The sequence below is a fragment of the Delphinapterus leucas genome, chromosome 7 (assembly GCF_059928025.1).
Source record: "Delphinapterus leucas isolate spDelLeu-1000000601 "Yukka" chromosome 7, BTC_Dleu_Yukka2, whole genome shotgun sequence".
In the NCBI taxonomy this organism is placed as follows: domain Eukaryota; kingdom Metazoa; phylum Chordata; class Mammalia; order Artiodactyla; family Monodontidae; genus Delphinapterus; species Delphinapterus leucas.
In genome coordinates, this window is record NC_143135.1 from 10793798 (window position 1) to 10811708 (window position 17911).

The 17911-nt window shown below is 41.2% G+C and overlaps 2 protein-coding genes across 3 annotated transcripts in view; one reads left to right on the forward strand and one right to left on the reverse strand.

The window, feature by feature from the left end:
• STX3 (syntaxin 3) overlaps window positions 1-17911 on the reverse strand; it is a 150387-nt gene that overhangs the window by 75947 nt on the left and 56529 nt on the right. The window lies entirely within an intron of this gene.
• On the forward strand, window positions 847-17771 carry CBLIF (cobalamin binding intrinsic factor). The gene is made up of 9 exons (XM_022591886.3): window positions 847-940; window positions 1638-1814; window positions 2558-2671; window positions 3087-3227; window positions 5111-5292; window positions 9367-9544; window positions 10920-11121; window positions 13275-13393; window positions 15431-17771. Exons 1-9 carry the CDS (start codon window positions 862-864, stop codon window positions 15490-15492), a joined length of 1254 nt encoding a protein of 417 aa, XP_022447594.3. The 5' UTR covers window positions 847-861; the 3' UTR covers window positions 15493-17771.

Consider the following 17911-nt stretch of genomic DNA (forward strand, 5'->3'; position numbering starts at 1 on the left):
AATGCGGTGGTTAGAAAACAAAGTAGCCCCCTCCTTCATAATCTCATTATTTCCAGTTCTCTGTGTGAGGGGGAGATATACTTTGCTTTATTATACAGCTACAATTCTAAAAACATTTTTAATATATACATATCACTTAATATAGTTCATTGAGCTCACGTTTTGCAATTACTTACTTTCAAAGATAATATCTGAAAGCCCAGGGTGTTTGAAACTGCTTTCATCCCCAGATAAGGAAAGAGAAATCAAACAAAACCATTTATGGCCCATTGCTTTCCCAACATCAAACAACTTCAAAGAGCCTAGGCTGGAACCCAGGTCATGTCAATTTAATTCATTGCATAAAGCCAGACCTCACCTGGCTGATGCTCACCTGAGAGCCAAGAGGGCTTATTGTAAAGCAAGTGCCTCAGACTGTGAGGTGGTGCCTTAGGAATCCCCCAAACCTCAATGAAGTGGTTGCCGATAAACAGCCAAGAGGTGGTCTGGGTGTGCAAAGGCTTAGGAGAAGGTCTCTGTTACATTCGCACATTAGCCAGCCTGCCAGGATTTTAGTAAAGGACACTTGGTCATCGCTGCCTTCACCGCATATTAAGCCCTGAGTGTCTCCTATGACTGTGCGGCCTACATGTGACCTTCAGGCACCTTGGAGGCTCTATAGTAGGTAAACTTAGATAAGCAAATGGAAATTAGTTTTATCTTGGAGAGTGCAGTCAGCATAAGTGGTTAGGAGTGTCTGGAGGATGGGGGAGGAGAGCAGACTGTTTTACAAAGAGAAGCATATATAAGAAAGAGTAGAGAAATACTCTACTTGCAAACACTGGGACTTGTGAACGGGAGATGTGGACAGGAGACAGTGGGATGACCCGGGTCACCCTCCAACTCCTGACCCTTCTCTGGGCTATGACTGGGACCAGCACCCAGACCCGAAGCTCATGCTGTGAGTAGAGCATTTTTTCCAAGGTCAGGGAAGCAGTTACCCTGGGGATAGGCAGAAACCTCAGACACTGAAGTCTGCTCATGAGACAGTGCCTGAAAACAGTGATCACTCTAGGAGTTCCAAAGCGGGTGAGTCAGGGTGTGAGTGTGTGTGGTTCATCTTTCCTGACTTAACAGCATAAGTTCTTTGAGAGGCAAGTCTATGCATTTTACTTTAAGAGAAATTGAAATATCATTGCAGGAATGATGGTTGATGATACAGAGAAAGATCTTCAGTGGCTGTTCTGATCAGGTACCACTATTAGTGAGAATGTTGGGTACTTGCTGAGGATAGGTCATATCCTAAATCTTTCATATTTTTCATGTAAGAGGGAGAAAAAAATGGATGCAAGGAAATCAGTGACTTCTAGGAACATGCTAGAAATAGCATGAAATGTCTGTGAGCCATAGTGCTCGATGTTACTAAGTGAAAAATCACTTTCTTAAAGGTAAGGGTTATTTGGGAAGATGTAGGGACTAATTGGCCTTCAAAGAAAAAGCCCAGTGTTTTCCCCATTGCTCTTTAATAATCACCCCAAAGGGAGCATCCCTGAGGATACCAAGGCTAATCCTGTCTTCTCCTAAGAGACACAGGAAACATGTTTCTGAGAAGAGGGAATGAGGATGAGGGGTTTGGTAAACGGCTTTGTCCCTTGCAGCTGTTCCCTTAGCAGAGCAGCCCTTGGTTAATGGCATCCAAGTGCTCATGGAGAGCTCCGTGGTCAACTCTGCCTTCCCAAACCCCAGCATCCTGATTGCCATGAACCTGGCCGGAGCCTACAACTTGGAGGCCCAGAAGAACCTGACTTTCAAGCTCATGGACAGTGACACAGCTGGTGAGAAGCCAGGGCCCCTCTGCCCGCTCCCTGAATCTCCATCCCCAGGGCCCACCTCCATGTCCCCCCACCCCAGTGCTACCTGTGATGGTACCTGAATCACCCAAACACCTTTCCCTGCATACCTGGAAGGACTCATGTGTGAAGTCAGGGCATTCACACAGGAGGGCAGCAAAGCAGAAAGAGCTCTAGATTAAATGTAAAAGAGCGGATTTCCAGGTCTGGCTCTGCCACTTACTAATTCTGTGACCTTGAACTAGTCACAGATCCCCATCAACCACACGGTCGTCATTTGCGAAATGCAAATAATTCTAATAACAATAACACTAATAGCAATAACAACAATAACAATAATAATAAAATCTCTGTTCTGCCTACCTCACAGGAGTTGCCTTGAGGTTCAAATTAGATAAACTTGAGTAAAGTTAAAATTATCTTGTAACTATACATTTTTTTTATATATGAATTTGTATGGGTATTCTTGCTGCTTTTCTAGACAGATACCAGAAATTCATGATGGGGTTGTCAAGTCACATAGAGGCCACTAGATTAATGGCCTATTTAATGTTTTTCCATACTTCTTCAATGTTTTTCCATACTTCTTTCCTTGAGAAAGATCAAAAAACTAATCACATTATTTAAAAAATCGAAATGATCTGGAAAGAAGCAGAGAGCTCAGCCTGGCCCCTGGTGCTCTCCCCTGAGAACGCCTTTGTTTAACTATATTGTTCTCTCTTCTACAGACCTTACCATTGGTCAGCTTGCCCTCACCATTATGGCCCTCACCTCCTCCTGCCATGACCCTGGGAACAAAGTATCGATTCTACAGAGACAAATGGAGAACTGGGCACCTTCCAGTAAGACCTCATCAGAAGGGAGGGGGAAGTGAGGCAAATGGCCTTTCCTGAGAATTTTAAATCTATAAAGAAAAAGGAAGGGAGAGTGGAAGTTTAGGCAAGAGACACAAAGTACCTCTGATGATCCCACAAGTGAGATCTCCACTTCCAATCCAATGAACCAGAAAAGACCACTATCCCAGGGAAACAGTTCTATGCCATCACTGAAGACAGCAGCATCCCTCTTATTCTGTTCTCATGCCAGATGACAGTCTTATTCTGAGACACATGGAAGTTATCTCTTGCCATATGGTATCTTTCCTTTTGGACAGGTTTTCTAGCAATGTCTCTTTAAAAGGTTTGGCTTTTCCTTTTTCACAAATATCTTCTTTACGGTGAATGTTAGTCTTATGAAGGCCCTCTATCCCTTTCCAAGGCCTCAATACCGATGCATCATCCTTCTATGGGCCCAGTCTGGCGATCTTGGCGCTGTGCCAGAAACACCCGGTGACGACCCTACCCATAGCAGCCCGCTTTGCCAAGAGCCTGCTGGCCAATTCCTCTCCCTTCAACGTGGGTGAGTAGGTTACCACTTTCACACAGTGCCCTGAGCTGGGAACATCAAGGTCACTGAAGGGTAGAGCTGGAGGGAAAGTGCGAGGGGGGGAGCTTTCCATGGAAGAGGAGCTGAGGACCATGAAAATGTCTGTAGATGAGAGATACTTGGCAAATATTTGTTGGACATGTGAATTAAGGTATAAATGAAAGAGAGAAAATAAAACAGAAACCAGGACAATACTTGCCATGTCTGACAGTTACAGACAAATCAGAATCTCCATTGAGAACAATAAATATGTCACCCAAGTCAGGAGTTGCTCCCAGACGAGTGATTAAATTATTAAATCAGTGTCTGGACTCAGTCCCACCCTGAACCTCCTCTTTAGTCGCTGCTGATGCTTTCACACTCTATTCTTCTCGATGCTTCTCCTTACTACATCCAAATATTCTCTTTTTTTTTTTGGCTGTGTTGGGTCTTTGTTGCTGTTTGAGGGCTTTCTCTAGTTGTGGTGAGTGGGGTTGGAGCATGGGCTCTAGGTGCATGGACTTTGGTAGTTGCAGCACGCGGGCTTCAGTAGTTGTGGCTCGCGGGCTCTAGAGCACAGGCTCAGTAGTTGTGGCGCACGGGCTTCGTTGCTCCGCGGCACGTGGGATCTTCCCGGACCAGGGCTTGAACCCATGTTCCCTGCGTTGGCAGGCGGATTCTTAACCACTGCCCCACCAGGGAAGTCCCCAAATATTCTCTTTATACTAAACAGCTACCCTCTGAACACTAAACCCATAATGCTCCCCTTCAAGGATGCACTGGAACCATCTTATTCCTTCATCCTGCAAGCACGTGGCTGCTTGTGAATGGAAGCTCTATCCTCTACCACACCATGTCCTTCTTCTGCACATAACGATCCCTTCTCCGTATGATGCCCTCTGTGGGGGCCACTGTTATGTCCCTCATTGGTGGTCATCTTTTCTCCTCTACCACTGTCTAAGCAACAGGATTATCTCAGGTTTTCACCCCTTATACGTGCCGCAGCAGCAACCTCTCTCTTTTCAGGCTTTATCAGACCAGCACACAGGTAGGTATTTACTCAAGTACCCTCCCCACGGGTCAAACACACACTGGCCTCTGTTTCCCATCTGGGACCTCATGCATTGCTGGGGCCTCTCTGCCAGTTCAGGAAATTGGGGCTTCCTTGCCAACATTTTCATCCTTAATGAGGTGATGAAATTTTGGGTGGAGATTAGGGTGGGGAGGGAAAGATCGATGAAAAAAATGCCATCTGGCAAGTCTTTGATTTCTTCTGGTCTCGTCATGCCAGAGTTTTTGCCCATTCAGTTCACACATAATAAGAATGAAATAATGAAAAAAGCCCTTGTGCTGGGTACTATGGGAGATGAAAATCCCCGCCCTCCCCCCATCTGAGAACTCACAGGGCACAGTTAACAGCAGACGGTGCTGAGACTGCAAAACAGGTACAAACAACAAATGCTAAAGCAATCCCGAAAAGAGACTACACTTGTTGTAGTGTAGTCTCTCTTCTGGATTGACAGAGAGGACTTCAGTGAGAGGTGGTGATGGCTGGACCTTCACCAACTGCTGACATCTTGAAAGATAAACATTGGGACAAGAGAAGTGGGATTGAAAATGTTGCTAGTCGACTTTCATTCAAAGCATGAGCTGTGGAGTCATACACATCTGCATTCAGGTGTGTGGCCTTGGGCAGTTACCTAGCCTCTCTGAGCCTCCATTTCCTCATCCCCTAAATGGGGATAATTATAGGTCCTATTTTACAGATTGTCCTGAAGGGTAAAGGAGATAATGAACCTGAACACAATAAGCACACAACTGTTAGCTGTTCATATTGTGGTGGTGGTGGTTGTCTTATTCCGTGCTGTGATTCTCAGACACAGGAGCAGTGGTGACCTTGGCTCTGACCTGTATGTACAACAAGATCCCCATAGGTTCAGAGGAAGGTTACAGAGCCCTGTTCAGTCAGGTGCTAAAGAACACTGTGGAGAATATCAGCATGAGGATCCTAGACGATGGCATCATCGGAAACATCTACAGCACTGGCCTTGCCATGCAGGTAAATGCGTCATTGATGCCCTTCGCTGGGTCCATGTCCCTAAGCCTGGATTGTAGGACCAAGAGACCAGGCTTCTGGTAGTATCTCTGTGGAGGACCAGCTACTGTGACTACAGGTAGATTCCTTACGGCACCTGTGCCTCAGTTTCTCTACTGGTGAAATACAGGTACGTGTTAATTCATCCCTACCTCACAGGTAAAGTATAAAATCAAATATGCATGAACTCTTTTCCCTTCCATGGAAATAAATAAATAAATAGATCCAAGAAATGTATTGGTTTATTATGAATAATGATCAGTTTGTTCATAATAATTATAGACAATTGAAAGTTTGGTGTATTAGAAAATAACGATATTCAAGGAGGTCCTCAAAAAATATTGAATCTTCTGATTCCATGCTGCCAATCAAGTGTTCTTCTATCAGATCTTTACCTTGATCCAAGAAAAGGTGGGATTGTATTCAAAATGATTAATGAAAATAATCTAAAACTGCATGGACATCTAATCTTTGTCAAGGTCTTTTACTATCTCAGTCTCAGTTCAACCTCACAAAGATCCCTAATATATGTCAGCGCCAGATGTGTCTGGTCATCAAATCTATGCTCAGTCCTAGGCTTCTCTAGTATAGAGTCTCAGGCTTGGACTCTATAAGATGCTGCTTGACATAGCTCCAAATACAACCACACACACACACACACACACACACACACACACACACACAGACACACACCTCCCCTTCTGTTGATTAGGGCAACACTTTCCACCGGAAAACACACCAATAATCATGGGGAGAGAGAACCAACTAGAATCAAAAATTAAAGGGTCATCTGTGGCCAAATCCTGTAGTCCAAACTAAGAAATTTATGCTCCAGAGTCTCAAAATGCCCCATGGGATTAATAGAAAAACTACATCATGACCTTCCCAACTTGGAAATCCCAAGAAACAGAGAATCATAATATCATGCTTAGTGAATTAAATCAAGCAAAGAAAGATAAATGCTGCATGATATCACCGATATACAAACTTGTGGTTACCGAAGGGGAGAGGGAAGGCGGGAGGGACAAATTAGGGGTATGGGACTAACAGGTACAAACTACTATGTATAAAATAGATAAGCAACAAGGATATACTGTATAGCACAGAGAATTATAGCCATTATCTTGTAATAATCTATAATGGAGTATAATCTGCAAAAATACTGAATCACTATACCATATGCCTGAAACTAAAATAATATTGTAAATCAACTATACATCAATAAAAAATAAAGAAACAGAACCATGGAGTTACAATGCCCACCCTAAACCTAATTTAGCTCTGAACTAGTGCAGGGGGTTGGAGACTGGTCTGATATTCTATACATTAAAAATTAGTGACGTAATGTACAGCGTGGTGACTATTGTTAATAATACTGTATTATATATTTGAAAGTTACTAAGAGAGTAAATCTTAAAAGTTCTCATCACAATATAAAAAATGTGAAACTATGTGTGGTGATGAATGTTACCTAGACTTACTGTGATCATTTGACAATATATAGAAATATCAAATCATTTGTTACTACACCTGAAACAAATATAATGTTATATGTCAATTACATCTCAATTTTTAAAATATTTTTTAAAATTAAGATTAAAAAATGAGCAAAAGGCATAAATAGACTAGAAATTGGTTCACGTTAAACATAAGAGTAAATACAAAGTCCCCACTCCAATGTGCCGTAGGACCAACTAATGAAAATAAAGTCAGTTTCTACATCATGTCGTGGTCAATAAAATTTTGTCAGAGAGCAAAACACTGTTTGTTTTTATGGCTGAATCATACAAAAGCTTTCCCAGGCCTCAGGTCTAGAAAGCTTTGTGGGGGAACAAAGGAAGTCTTGAAGAAATCTAAGGCAAGTTTTATTCATGACTCACTTAAAATAACCTTGCTCACCTTAGAGCCAGACGGAGAAGTGTTTGCTTTTGCTAATTTGGTTTGTGAATTCTATTTGGGATTTTAGCACCTGCAGAGTACACGTGAAAAGCTGTACCTGGGAATTAAAGTTTTTCCTTGGAAAAAGGCAGGACCTCACCCATATCCAGATAGCAAAGGCCACGTGGATTACTTGTCAGTTAGGATACATAACCTCTCCCTACCCGCCTTATGCCAGAGTTTACCCAGGCAGTCCGAGGTCTGAAATCACCAGATATCTACTATATAAACTTTTTCTAATCTAAAATGTTCTGGTGTCAAAAACAAAGGGTTTCTAAGGCTGTAACAACTTGGGTTTGCCTCCCAGATTGGCCACAATATTGGCCAATATTGGGCAAATATTGAATTTCCTGGAATTTCATTTTCCCCATGATAGCAAAGGTATAAAAAAAGTCACAGGCGCAATGTGGCCTTTAATAATTATTTATGATCTCTCCCAGTGGAAGAGACGTGATATTTAGCTTCCTTTGCAGCCTTCACTCACCCTCTGCCAGCTGTCAGTGCCCTTCAAGTGACCTAGGCCACCCACATTGTTTCCCAGAGGCGTTTCCTCCTCTTTCTTCCATAAATATTCCAACGCTTTCAAGGTTCCTCTGACAAGAACCTAACTTGGGGACATAAACTTCTTCATGCGAAGTTATTATTGACGTCTAACTGGCTAATGCATTACTCCTTTCTAAAGAGTTGGTGCTGTGATGTTTTATCCCAAGGGGATACAGCTCACTTAGTGGGATTTGGGATATGAATATGGCAAGTGGACAAGATACAGATACGATTGCTGGGAAAGCCTGACTGATGCCCTTTAACCAAACTGCCCTGTAAAGGGGCCTCTGGGAAGAGCCATTGTCATGGTTACGGAGGTTAACAGAGCCTGTCAAAACTGCCTAGTTGCTCACAGTACTGCCTCTAGCTCACAGCCATTTCTGGTTCCCCTCCCTTCACCCATTTCCCATTCAAAGCTTCAAGTGAATGGGTCATCAGCAACCCCAGACCATTAACATGCTCTGGGGTTGCTAATGAGTGGATGAGTCAGCACAACCGTAAAGGCAGAGAGGTGTTAAGGACAGCTTCCGCAACACACCATTACAAAATGCTTTTGCACAGCATCCCATCTGAACCTCCAATGACTGCCCCAAAGGTAGGCAGGAGCTATGATTTCTATTTTACCCGTGAGACAGAAAACTCAGGAAAGTAGAGTGACTTGCTTGGTGTATTCATCAAGACTCATTTTGCAAACAACAGAAACCCAAATAATTTTTGCTTAAGAAAAAAAAATGGAGATTTACTATTTCACAGAAACTGGGGGATCCAGGGCTCGATTAGGTGATTTCAGGATTAATCAGAATAAAGGGCTCAAATCACATCAGGGATCACTGTTTCATCATCTCTCAGCCATGGTTTTTCTCACTCTCTCCTGCTGTATGGCTTCTTCAGAGTGGCTGAGAAAGATGGTCACCAGCACCTCCATGATTACTAACCCCAGCAAGGGGGAAGAAATGTTTCTCTCTCCCAATGCCTGTGTATCATGGAAGGACTCTGATTCGTGCATGTGTCCATCAATCACTGTCACCAAGAGGATAGTACTCTACGATTAGCCCAGCCCACGAGTCCACCCTTGTGGCCAGGATCGTGGAGCCTCTAGCTGACAGCACTGACATGATCAAAGAATGTGGGAAGAGTCCACCAAAGGGTGTGTAGAACAACAAAAAACAAGAGAAGTCTACTACCGTTAGATGGCCAGGTTGTCCTACAATAAAGCTTCCCCAGGAGCTTGCTTTGCCAGCTCTCATCCTCCTTCTACATGCAAGAACTGTTAGTAAATACTGCAGCCCTAATAGCACTCCCTGAAACTGAGTGTAGCTCAGATATTTATTGTGTGACTGCTACGTGACAGACATTGAACTAAGCAGTGGGGACACAGCCGTGAATAAGACAGATGTTGTCCTGAACCTCATGCAGCTTCGGTTTTGGACTCTGGTTGATCACAAAGATTAGTGATCAAGTCTGTCCCTTATAAGGTTAATAAAGGCCAACTCTCAGCTATACCTAATCTGTCTCTCTCTCTCTCTACCCACCCTCCCACCCCCACCCCGGCCCCAGGCTCTCTCCGCGACACCTGAACCACCTAAGAAGGAGTGGAACTGCCAGCAGACCATGGATTCTGTATTGGATGAGATTAAGGAGGGGAAATTCCACAACCCCATGTCCATTGCCCAAATCCTCCCTTCCCTAAAAGGCAAGACATACCTAGATGTGCCCCACGTGTCTTGCAGCCCTGGTAAGAACTCTTTAACATCTGTCTCTCCCTATAAAGTGGCAACTTATGCCAGGAATGATACGTGGACCAATTTTAAGTGGCAGAAGGTCTTGTTATATACATGACTGCCATGTAGGCAGGGCCAGTTCCCAAGAGTTGTGTGTTAGCACACAGCCATGCTGTCCTGTCCTCAGAATTCTGCTCCCACATCCACTCCATTCAACACACATTTACTGAGCACCTACTATAGGTAAATCATTTTGTTGGATGCTTGTGGAGAGAGAAGATCCATGGTCCTAACAGTCAAGTAACATATGACATCATTCATTCATTTGACAAATGCACCAAACACTAGGCAATATCTTATCATATGTGCTCTTTACAGAGTCAGGAGATGGTATGTAGACAAAAACTACAATATTTGGAAGAATGAACTAAGTATTAAACAGAAATAGAAGCCATATACAGTGCAAAAGCAAAGAAAGTATATGACCAATCATTGAGTTTGGGAACCTTAGGAGAAGAACAGAGTTGACGTTTCAGCCAAGACTTGGAGATATAAAAATGTGCTCACAGCACACCAAAGGGATGGGGTGGAAATCTGGCACGTTACCTTTTTATTTGAAATATCTTTATTTTATCCATTTACAAATATAATACAGAGATACTTAAAATTCAAGCATGGCAGAAATATACATCTAGAAAGTAGAGTCCTGCAAAAAAATTTATCACCCCAGTGTCTTTGGTATAGATTCCTCCAACTCTTCTTTCTAATCAAATACTAACATAAAGTATGATTCATCTTATGTTGCATGGACTTCCTGAGATAAGCAGAGATTAGTAAGCTCCTTGTCTATCTCAGTACAGAATCTATAGAGACCACAATTAAGCAACCTGACCACAATCATACCAAACATAGCCACATTCACTAACTCCTTAGGCTGCTTCCCAAAGATTTCCCAACTTGAACAAGGTGGCCATGGAGTCCTTCCTAGGATTCTGCACTAGGTGCCCAGGTATTTTGTTAAATGGTCTGAAACTTACTACCTTTGCTTCCAGATTCTTCGGGTTAACAAAAAACCCCAAGAGAACAGTGAGCACCATGTAAAATACATGACTTAGGGCTCACAACCCTCCCTTCAGTTGACAAATCCTTTTAACAAAATAAACGTTCGTTATTAAGCTAGCTGTCAGTTCTTCAGCTACGATCAGTTCTCTAGGATGGAAATGAGAGCTTCATAGGTCATACCAGTTCTTCAGAACAATCCACAAAGGACACAAAACCACTGTCATCTCTTGAAATGTGTTCTGGGATAAGCTGCCAATAACAGAGATTTTGTACCTATACTACAAACCCCATAATCTTTAACAAATTTGGCCTCTTTGCTCTTCCCAGGTCATGAGGTGCAACCAACTCTACCCAGCCATCCTAGCCGTGTTCCCACCTCAGCATCCAATATCACCGTCAAATACACCATAAATAACCAGCTGAGGGGTGTGGAGCTTCACTTCAATGAGACCATCAATGTTAGTGTAAAAGGAGGATCAGTGCTACTTGTTGTCCTAGAGGAAGCACAGCGCAAAAACCCCACATTCAAGTGAGTGTTACAAGTGACATTCACCATTCCTCCCAAGCCCAACCTGAATTCCCATTCTCTCTCTTCTTCCTTCATTTTCTTGCTTTTTTCCCTTCTGATCATGTAACAGATCTTTATTTAACAGCCCCCTGAGGAGCCTGTGATCTAGTAACCAGGCAAGGCTCTCATAAAAATTAAATCATTCAAGTCAATATAAGATGGAGTTTTTAAAACAGGAATTCAAAGGAGAGAGAGCACAGTGTGGATTAGAAGAGTCAAGGAAGGCTGGTGGCTTTGGACCACATTCAAAGAATAGGTACCATACAGGAAGATATGGAAGGATGGTATTCTAGGAAGAGGGGGATGGTGAGGACAAAGCATTCGACACAGGACTGAGCAAGGAATTTAGGGTCAATGAGTAGACCAGCTTGACTAGACAAGAGAATACAGGACTGAATTAAATGAATGATGTCTGGAAGGATACATTGGGTGATATTGTAGAAAGCCTGAAATACCAGGCTAAGGAATTCGGACTTCATGTTGCAGAGAAGCATTGAAACTTTTTGAGTAAGAAAAGTCATGTTGTAAAATGTTCATTGGTTTGGGGAATGAGTGACAAGGAGGAAAGCTAGGGCGTGACTACAGAAATGAAGCTGTAAACCGATGAGGACTTCATCTAGGAGAAATGTACTCATACCAAGGAAGATGCCCCAGGGCTCATGAGTGACTGCATGTGGGGGTCAAGAGCAAGACGCTTCAAAAGTATTGGTAGGAGTGTCAGGAAGAAAGAATGTCCTTCAGAGAAAAACCTAATTCCTTTAGATGATTAATTGTTGGCATTCAAAACAGAAACATTAGGAAGCTTTTGGAGGTATAAAGGAAGTCCTAGAAAAAGAGGTCAGGACAAGAAAAAGAGACTGGGTAGTCATCTGATAGAGTTGATGACTGAAGTTAGGGACAGTGTAGTAGGTGGCAGATACAATGCTTCCAATAAACCATGAGACAGATATAATTATTCCCATTTTACAGACAGAACCACGCAGGCCCAAAATGGTTAAGTAATATTCTGAAGATCACATAACATGCAAACTATAGGAATTGAGATCTGAACCCAGATTTGACTGACTCTTATGTTCTTTCTACTACCCAGTTGGGAAAGGGAAAAATATAGAAATAAATCACAAAGGAGAACATTAAACTTTGGGGAATGTTTATGGTTTGCAAAACGAGGGAACAGTAGAGAAATATGGAGAAGCCTAAGCTATAGGAGGAGGAGGGGGAAGATGCCAGGTCATGGAAAGGAAAAGAGGAGATACTTTCAAAGGAAAAATGGCCCAATCCAAATTCTGCAGAGAGCTGTCCAGGAGAAAGACTGACAAAGGCCAAGGAATAGACGAGTGACGTGGGATCTATTCTCCAGGGTTAGGATAAGTACACGTGTCTGCTGCCCACAGACCAGCTCCATCACTTCCCTAACTTCTGTAGAACAGGTCAAGATAAAGATCGCATTTCGAGAATACTTAATTTTCCAACAACCTGCTGAATGTACTTTACTTCTTCTCTAAGCTTAGCTTTAATTTTACCTGATTTAACTTTTCCTAACTATAAATGTAATAAATACACATAGGAGAAATTCTGAGGGGAGGAAGCATAAAGAAGAAAACAAAACATGTATAGTCTATCTGTAATATAATCACTGTTGATATTTTTTATAATTTTATAGGTATTTTCTCCATGCATATTACAAATAGTTGTGATCCATAATTAACGAGATAGATATTTCTGATACAATGTGTATCCCACATTTTCACTTAATATTATTGCATAAGCATTTTCCCATTTCACTGAAAAATACTGAAAAATATGATTTTCATAACTGCAAAAGAGTCAATCTTGGATATTCATTCCATCTCTCACCTAATTTTTTTGCCCATTGTTGGACATTTACATTTTAAAAATCTGCTTATTGATAGGTTTTTTAAAAATCTGTTCATCTTATTTTTATTTATTTCCAAGTGAAGTAATTTTATGTTCATTAGTCATTTGCATTTTCTCTTTGAAACATGATTTTTTCTGATCTTTAAAGCATTTAGAAGGTCTCTGTCCCTTCATCTTAACTTCTTATTGCCTGACTTAAAGTGAGGTATTAATCGTATATGATTTTATTCTTACAGATTTGAAACCACAATGACATCCTGGGGACTTATGGTCTCTTCTATTAACAATATCGCTGAAAATGTTAATCACAAGACGTATTGGCAGTTCCTGAGCGGCAAAACACCTTTAAATGAAGGTGAGAGAAGAAAAGGAATGTGGGCATTTTCTCCATCGTTTGAAGGCTAATTCTTTCATTTCCATATTTAATTTATTCATTTATTTAATCGATAAATAATTGTGAGACTCTATGTGTATACAATAATTGTACATATAGCTGTTACATACGTATGTACATACACAGATATATTATGAATATATATACAGTGTTGACAGATAGATAGATGGATAGATAGAACAGATGGGTAGCTCTCTAAAATAGCTTTTGAAAAAATCAAGAATCCTAACTCCACCCCGAGTCAGTGGGAAAATATCCAGTGAACAAGAAAAGTGGATTGACCAAACGTAGTAAGAGCTAAAGAAGGAAAAAGCAGATGTGAGAAAGATTTTTTTTTTTTTAAGCGTGTGATCTAAGAAGATGGCCAATTTGGGGTTAAAAAATTAAACACGTATGTGTAAAGCAAAAGAACAGTGAATTCATAGCCAGTGGGAAATAAATGAGAGGGATAAGATAACATCAGTTAATGTAGTAATGTTATCTTATTTCATACATCAACTCTGTAGGCATTAGTGACTCTTTTTACAACAAAAAAAAAACTAAGTCTCACAAACAAAAAAGGGACTTGCCCAAGGCATACATGTAGTATGTGATAGAGCAGATAATCAAGACCACAGCTTCACTCAAAATCCATTCTTCGCCTTCTTTTGTTGTAGTGTTGTTAAAAATCGCAAGAAGAATGTTTGTGTGGGGAAAGTGGGAAGAATAAAACTCAGACTTCAGCAAAACCTTAACAATCTTTAAAATGTTTCCACAAATACTAAAACATCCTGCAACTTAAAAAGAGTACTGGTCTATGGTTTTGTCGAAGGATGATGTTACCTAGTTAACCTGATGTTCATTGTCACCGTTCTTTGTCAAGATGCTTCATTATCCAAGATTACAATGAGAGAGACGTTTTTCCTAGAGCCTACCATGGATTTGACAAAAAAATCTGGCCAGTCAGAATTTGTGGAATTGCAGCGCAGCATTTAAGAAAGATCTTAGAGTCACATAAATGTCTCTGTCTCTTTTTTTTTTTTTTTCCCCCACACCATCCAGCTTGCAGGATCTTAGTTCCCTGACCAGGGATCAAACCTGGGCCCGGCAGTAAAAGCGCTGAGTCCTAACCACTGCACCACCAGGGAATTCCTGAAGCTCCTTATTTTCTAGCTACACTAGGCAAATAATGAATCTTCTCTGAGGCACAGTGCCCACAGCTATAATATGGAAAGAGCAGTAACCATTTCTTAGGTTATTGTGAGGATTAGAAATAATGTGTTTGAAATGAGTAAATTCAGTGCCTTTTGCATGCTATTTGTTCAAACATGCTAATCACTATCGTTATTAATTCTCTTACCACCTTCATCTCAAGAATTGCCCTGGGAACTTAGATCAGTCTAATTCTCATGTCTGCCAGTTACTTTTCTTCTCTGGGGAAAAGCAAGTCCTCTGAGATCCAGAACGATCTGGGCCTGGAATTGTCATGCTTTCTGATGCCTCGCTACTTCAGAGCGAATCATCGATTACGTCATCATCTGGGCTTCCTGCCCAGAAAGACGAGAATTCTCAACCCACCGCCCTTCCTCACTTCTTACAAAATCTTCTAAAAGGAACATGAGTTCCCGCCTTGAATGCTCTAAATTTGGCTTACATAAGCCCTTTTAATAGTAATTACTTTCTCGCATACTTATTATGTGTCAGATACTGTATGAGGCATTTGGCAATCATTATTTCTAATCCTGAAAATAATTCTTCAGCATAAATACTAGTAGTACAATAGTGTATATGAGGGAAGGAGGCTGGCACAATCTAAGGGGCTTGGCCAAAGACGTGCTCCACATGGCAACTGAGAGCCTGGAAACAAGGACCCCTGAATCTCAGTTCCATGCTCCCTTCACACTAATCAACTCTACGGCGATTTTGTCTCTCTAACCAATTTAATGGGCTGGTCCTGTGGGAGGGTGGCGTGGTTATGGGCACCGTGGGCACCTCGTGTCGTTCTCTGCTTGTTTCCAGGAGTTGCCGACTACATACCCTTCAACTGCGAGCACATCACAGCCAACTTCACACAGTACTAAGGAGGAGAAGGACTGAGCTTCTATCAAACGTCCCCAGAGGACGGCTGGAATTTTTTTTTCACCTCATTTCAAATCTGTGCAAAAAAGTCGGTATTTACAATGCTACCATATTCCTGGTTAAAACATGGAAACCACAATGTAAAATAAATGACGCAAACTTCACTGGAGTTTCAACATCTGTGACCCAGGAAAGCAAAAGTCCGGCTTCTCAAGACAATGACCCCCAGTCATCATTTAAACCTAGGGTGAGGGGGAAAAGGGGGCGTCTGGCTGATATTCTGGAAGGTCATTCTGACCTTTTTGATTAATTAACCAACACACTCTTTTATTCTATAAAGGAAATGATGTATCTTTAAAACTTCTATTTTTATTTCTTATACCAAGTACTCCTTTTCAAATCACCTAGTGTAAACATATATATGTACACACACATTCATCCATACATAAAGTGACCAAAATTATTTCATATGAAGCTTCCCAGATGGTTCGGAACTAGGTAAATCGTGTTATCAATATATCACAAACTTCCATTTCCAATATTTGTTCTGCGTAAATCACATTTCAAATATATTTTATATAATTTATCTATGTATTTAATATATTAATATGAACATAATGTGTATTTAATATTAATATAAAATTAATGTATGTTTTATATATTAAATGTAGATATATAACTGTGTCCCATAAATAATACATATAATATTTTAGATATAATATATAGATCTATAATCTCACCTTGTCCTACATAGGTATATAAATACTGAAGGTACAGATCTTTGGGAGAAAAATTTAAGACAATCAACTGGTAAATTCTGCTTGTTGGAGTCAACACTGGAACAAACTTTCTAGAGAAGAATATGAACATTTGTGACAAAAGACGTAAGATGTACACTTTGATCCCCAAACGTCCTAATTCTGAAATTTATAGAAAGGGGGAAGTCATAAGAGGACACAGATATATATAAGAATCTAAATGTCAGCTGGGACCATTAGAGAAAAAAACTTAGATATGCAGCCTCAATACAGTTCCTAAAACTGAAGCCCAGAAGTGGACAGACTTCACGGCCGCATCACAGGCCTCCCCTCCTGGCATCCCTGCTCTCTGGTAACGATCTGGCTCCCAGGAGAAAGAGGCATGAACCACACAGGCCCAGATCCTCACACCCACCACGGCTATTAGGTAAGTCACTGTATGCCCGAAAAAGACCAGGACTGTTACAATGGTAGAAACCCTCAGGGAGTGGTGAATAAGTGCTCTCTCATAACATACCACAATGTTTGTAATATGGAAAACACGGAAACAATGTGTATGTCCCAAAACAGAGCAATGCATAGGTAAACCCTGGTGGGTCTGTACGATGGGATTCTTCTAAGTCACTAAAATTCATGTTGAAGATAAATACTTGATGACATGAAAAGACGTTCAGGCATAGCCAAGTGAGGAAATCAGACTACACTGCATCACAATATTATCCGCCCCAGGCTGTGGCAGTGGCTATCTCCGCGTGACAGAATGACTAGTGACTGATGTCTTTTTGTTTATTTGTTTCTCTGGTTTCTAAGTTTTCTCCATTCAACACATAATAATTGAGCGATGGAAATGGGGGGAAATTATTTTAAACAAAGATGACTTTTCCTCCTTTAACAAAAAATTGGGCAACCAAAGGAAGGTGTGTGTGTGTGTATTCCGCACCCGGCGTTTGCTATAATGATAGAAATTGAAGGAAAAAGAGGGGCATGAAAGACTAGGGGGAATCTCAGGCTGGTTTCATGTATGGAAACCTCGTTTTAACTACCTACCTAGTTGTTAACTGTGTTCATCTGTATTGGCAGGGGTGGGGGACAGGGGAGTGAGGTTGACAACGGGTCTGCTATGAGAAGTTGCAATTCCCCTTTGAGGAAGCACCTTAATTAAATGTAGTCTGTGTGGGTTCATTTTTGCGTAATCTGTAATGCCCCAGACTGCATTCCGTTGTTTCAGTGACTAAAATAAGTGCTTTTGTGACCTCTAGTGGTCATGGATGGTAAAGGCTAAGCCTCCTTTAGGGAGTGGTCAGTTATGCATAACCACTTTTGTGAAGGTGCAGCAGAAAGAGGAAGGAAGATTGCTACCAAATACTTTTCCCCTCTTTAAAAATAGTATGGAATTAACAAAGTGGATATAGAGGGAACATACCTCTACACGATAAAGGCAAGCCTACGGCCAACATCTTACTCAAGCATGAAAAGCTGAAAGCATTTCCTCCAAGATCAGGAACAAGACAAGGATGCTTATTCTTGCCACTTTTATTCAACATAGTATTGGAAGTTCTAGTCACAGCAGTCAGACAAAGAAAAAAGAAATAAAAGGAATCCAAATTGGAAAGGAATAAATAAAACTATCACTGTTTGCAGATGACATGATACTACACATAGA

What these genes read in the sequence shown, in the direction of transcription:
- CBLIF (XM_022591886.3), top strand. Translation starts at nt 862, where the DNA reads ATGACCCGGGTCACCCTCCAACTCCTGACCCTTCTCTGGGCTATGACT. An exon ending in CATGGACAGTGACACAGCTG is followed by an intron (nt 1,815 to 2,557) that starts GTGAGAAGCCAG and finishes TCTCTTCTACAG; the next exon opens with ACCTTACCATTGGTCAGCTT. An exon ending in GCACTGGCCTTGCCATGCAG is followed by an intron (nt 5,293 to 9,366) that starts GTAAATGCGTCA and finishes CCCCGGCCCCAG; the next exon opens with GCTCTCTCCGCGACACCTGA.